The 3,160-nt window shown below is 44.4% G+C and overlaps 1 protein-coding gene across 1 annotated transcript in view; it reads left to right on the plus strand.

Annotated features, from left to right (window-relative positions):
• Positions 1-2,910, plus strand: part of FAM179B (family with sequence similarity 179, member B) — a gene marked incomplete at both ends in the record, with an annotated part of 28,684 nt that extends 25,774 nt beyond the window's left edge. Inside the window, 2 exons of the mRNA XM_010085592.1 lie at positions 2,361-2,487; positions 2,798-2,910. Of these exons, the coding sequence (XP_010083894.1) occupies positions 2,361-2,487; positions 2,798-2,910 (240 nt within the window). The remainder of the gene's footprint in view (positions 1-2,360; positions 2,488-2,797) is intronic.
• Between the last annotated feature and the right edge of the window lie 250 nt (positions 2,911-3,160).

Below are 3,160 nucleotides of genomic sequence, written 5' to 3' on the forward strand. Positions count from 1 at the left end.
AATTGAAACCATTTTTGTTTGCTTTTGTGAGATGCTGCCCTAAAGATACTGGGCTGTCGCTGTAAACTCACCTGTGTGGACAGATGCTTGTCCTAACAGCACGATTCCAGGACTAGATCTGGGAGTGGCTGTATTTCAGAAATTTTAAAGTCATGTTTTTTATCTGTATGAGTTGTGTCTAATCCTGAGGTCTTATGTGCATACCAAAAAAAAAAAAAAATTCCAATATTTTGCCCGAGCAGTGGGGGCATTCGTGGGGAGCAGGGGGTTATTTGCTTCCATACAGTGAGGTCTTGCAGCCTCCCAGTCCTTGTTTGCCCATCCGTACATACAGCAGGAGTTAGTCTGTTAGTTTTTTGCTTTTCCCAAGCTCCTGAGAGGTGTGGCTGCTTTTACGGACGTAGCGGCAGGTACTGAGGATGAGCTCAAGCCAGTGTGGAAGTGGGTGTCTCAGCAGCAGCTGACAGGATGGCGGCATTAGCAGGAGCTCAGCACGGGGGCTGCCACGCCACCGGCTGGATTTTGCAGCCTGGACTATGTTCTGTGTGGACATGCTTTGCAGTGTGAATAGACCCGGTTTGTTGTCTTTCTGCCAGCTGGAGCTATTTTGTGGAGTATAACCTAGTGGGAGCTTTACCTTCAGTGAGGCCGTGGTCACTTCTGCCGCCAAACAAAACGCAAATCTGGGTGAAACGGGAACATAGTCATCCAGGAAGAACGCTGGATGTTCATGTCGAACTGCCAAGCTGAGGAGCCACGGATGGGGTTTGCCAAGTCACTTCTCTCAGCTCAGAGCCTTTACACCTGTATGTCCCTGTGAATGAGGAGCCACACAAATGTCTCATTGACTGTGCAGTGAAACTGTCCTCTAAATAGATTTTTTTAATCAAAAGATTAAAATAGGATTTTAATAGCAAGAAAACGGGAAAAGTTTGAATTTGCAGAACGGTGTAGTCTGAAAACATGTGAGTTCAGCATACAGGAGAATTTATAGAAAGGGATGGTTTGGTGCATGAGTTTGAAAATCGATTCCAGCCTTTCTCTCATCAGCATAGGTGTTTAATGGCCCTTGTTTTGTAGGAAATAGATTTCCACAAGATTGTTAGAAGTCAGTAGATGCTGTTTTATTTAATTTTAAATTGATATAAAACACACAAGAAGCGTTTCTTAGCATAGGGACTAGTTTTTCAGAAAGTTGATGGAAAGAACACGTAGTAGTGTGTTTTCTAAAATAGTTTACAATTATTTTAAGAAAAACTAGAAATTAAATTATAGAAAGAAGAGAATTGCTAGTTTTATTAATCCAAAAGCTGGAGTTAGAGGTTGAAACTGGCTTTAAACAAAAAGGATGTCATTTTTTTGTTTTTCATACTGCGTTCTTGTAGTTTGGGATTTCAAGAGAATGAAATTAAATTTAATCCAATGCATTATCCTTTTAAATAAAGTTATTTGTCTTTGGTCCACAATGTCTTTCCTATACAGCCAGAAAAAAGTATCTGCCTAAGAGCAGTGTACTAGTTGTAGATTATGCTAAAGCTGAAAAAAGAAAACTTGTATTCCATATTTGGTAGACGCATAAATACTGCTGTGTAGCTCCTGTGATGCGTTGTTACTAAGCAGCTGTGTTTTCTTCAGCCACCTGAATTCAGTGGTGAGAAGATGCACAGCCCAGCACCTGTCGGACGTTGTAGAATGTATGGGGCCGGAGCGGATTCTGTCTGGAGGCAAAGCTGTGGCTGATCGGCTTTTCCCTGCAGTCGCCAGGTTTGCACAGGACAGCTCACAACAAACAAGGTTAGTACGGCTCATAGTTAGGAGAAGCACATTTCTCTGCACAGCTTAGTGTGTGTCCCTCTGCAGTGACAGAGGATAGAACGACAGAGTTGTTTAGTTGGAAAAGACCCCAAAGTTCAGTCCAACCGTCACCCTAGCCCTGCCAAGACTGCTAAGACAGCATACGTGATGGGAATTCCCTGATTGCCTCCTGCAGCTGTGCCCACCCGGGCTGCAGGAAGAAGAGGGGCTCAAGGGACGTACTGCGCTGGGCACAGAGGAGATACAGGCAAGGGAGGGAATGCTGGCACTGGGATCCACGCTGTCCGACTGACGAGGGTGGACCATGCTACTTAAAGATGGCTGGAATGGAAGACTGTTCTCATTAATTTGCTCAGTCGTGGATTAAATAGTGATTCTTCAGCATAGTTTCATTGTGGGAGGATGAAGAGAATTTCTGGTTACGCATACAGAGAGCAATTTTCCTGCACTTTTATAGTTTGTAATCACACACCTGTAATTATCAGTACAGTTACAAAGAAGATGTGTGTTTATGGATGCAGATGTCATGGTGTGTTCCCCCGCAGGTACTATGGTCGAAAGATGCTCTTCAGCATGATGACTCATCCTCGTTTTGATAGAACACTTGAAAAGTACGTGCCGGCCAAGGATTTGCCTTACCTTAAGGAATCTGTTACCAATCTACGTGAAAAGGTATGTGGAAAAGCTCTTGTTCAACAGCTGAGAAATGGAAAATTATACTAGTGGCTGCTAAGTGTAGACAGTGAACCCAGAGGGAATGGGAGGAGTGCATTCAGAACGAGACAAAAGTCATCAGGTGACTGCAGCGTGGCAAGGTGCTGCCGGTTAGCTGCCCTGTGCACGCTTTTACTCCTCGCCGATGCACTGGATCAAATGTCCTTTGCTCCAATACTTTCCATGGCCATCAGAGTTGCTGTTAGAGGGTCTCCAGCAGTGCAGAACGGTACCAGCCATGTTAACGAACAGTTTCACCTCTGTGCAGGGTTTGAGCGACATGCCCTTAGATGCACCCTCTGCAAAAGGAAAACGTTCCCATACTGTTGGGCATTCAAAGTCATCATCTGCTTCCAGAGGTGCTCTCAAAGTCACTGGCAGGTAATGATCTTCAGTGTTTTTACCCTGTTAGGGGCTTGACCTCTAGCATAACAGCCTCACCACAAGAAGGAAGTATAGAGACATTCGCAACAGGATTGTGAAAGTGAAACATACTGGAAGGAAAAGGAAAAATTGGATATAGAATCATTAAGGTTGGAAATGACCTCAAGGATCATTAAGTCCAACTGTCAACCCAACACCCACCCAACCCACTAACCCATGTCCCGAAGCACCACATCGACACGTTTCT

The sequence above is a fragment of the Pterocles gutturalis genome, unplaced genomic scaffold, assembly GCF_000699245.1.
Source record: "Pterocles gutturalis isolate BGI_N339 unplaced genomic scaffold, ASM69924v1 scaffold13850, whole genome shotgun sequence".
NCBI lineage: Eukaryota > Metazoa > Chordata > Aves > Pterocliformes > Pteroclidae > Pterocles > Pterocles gutturalis.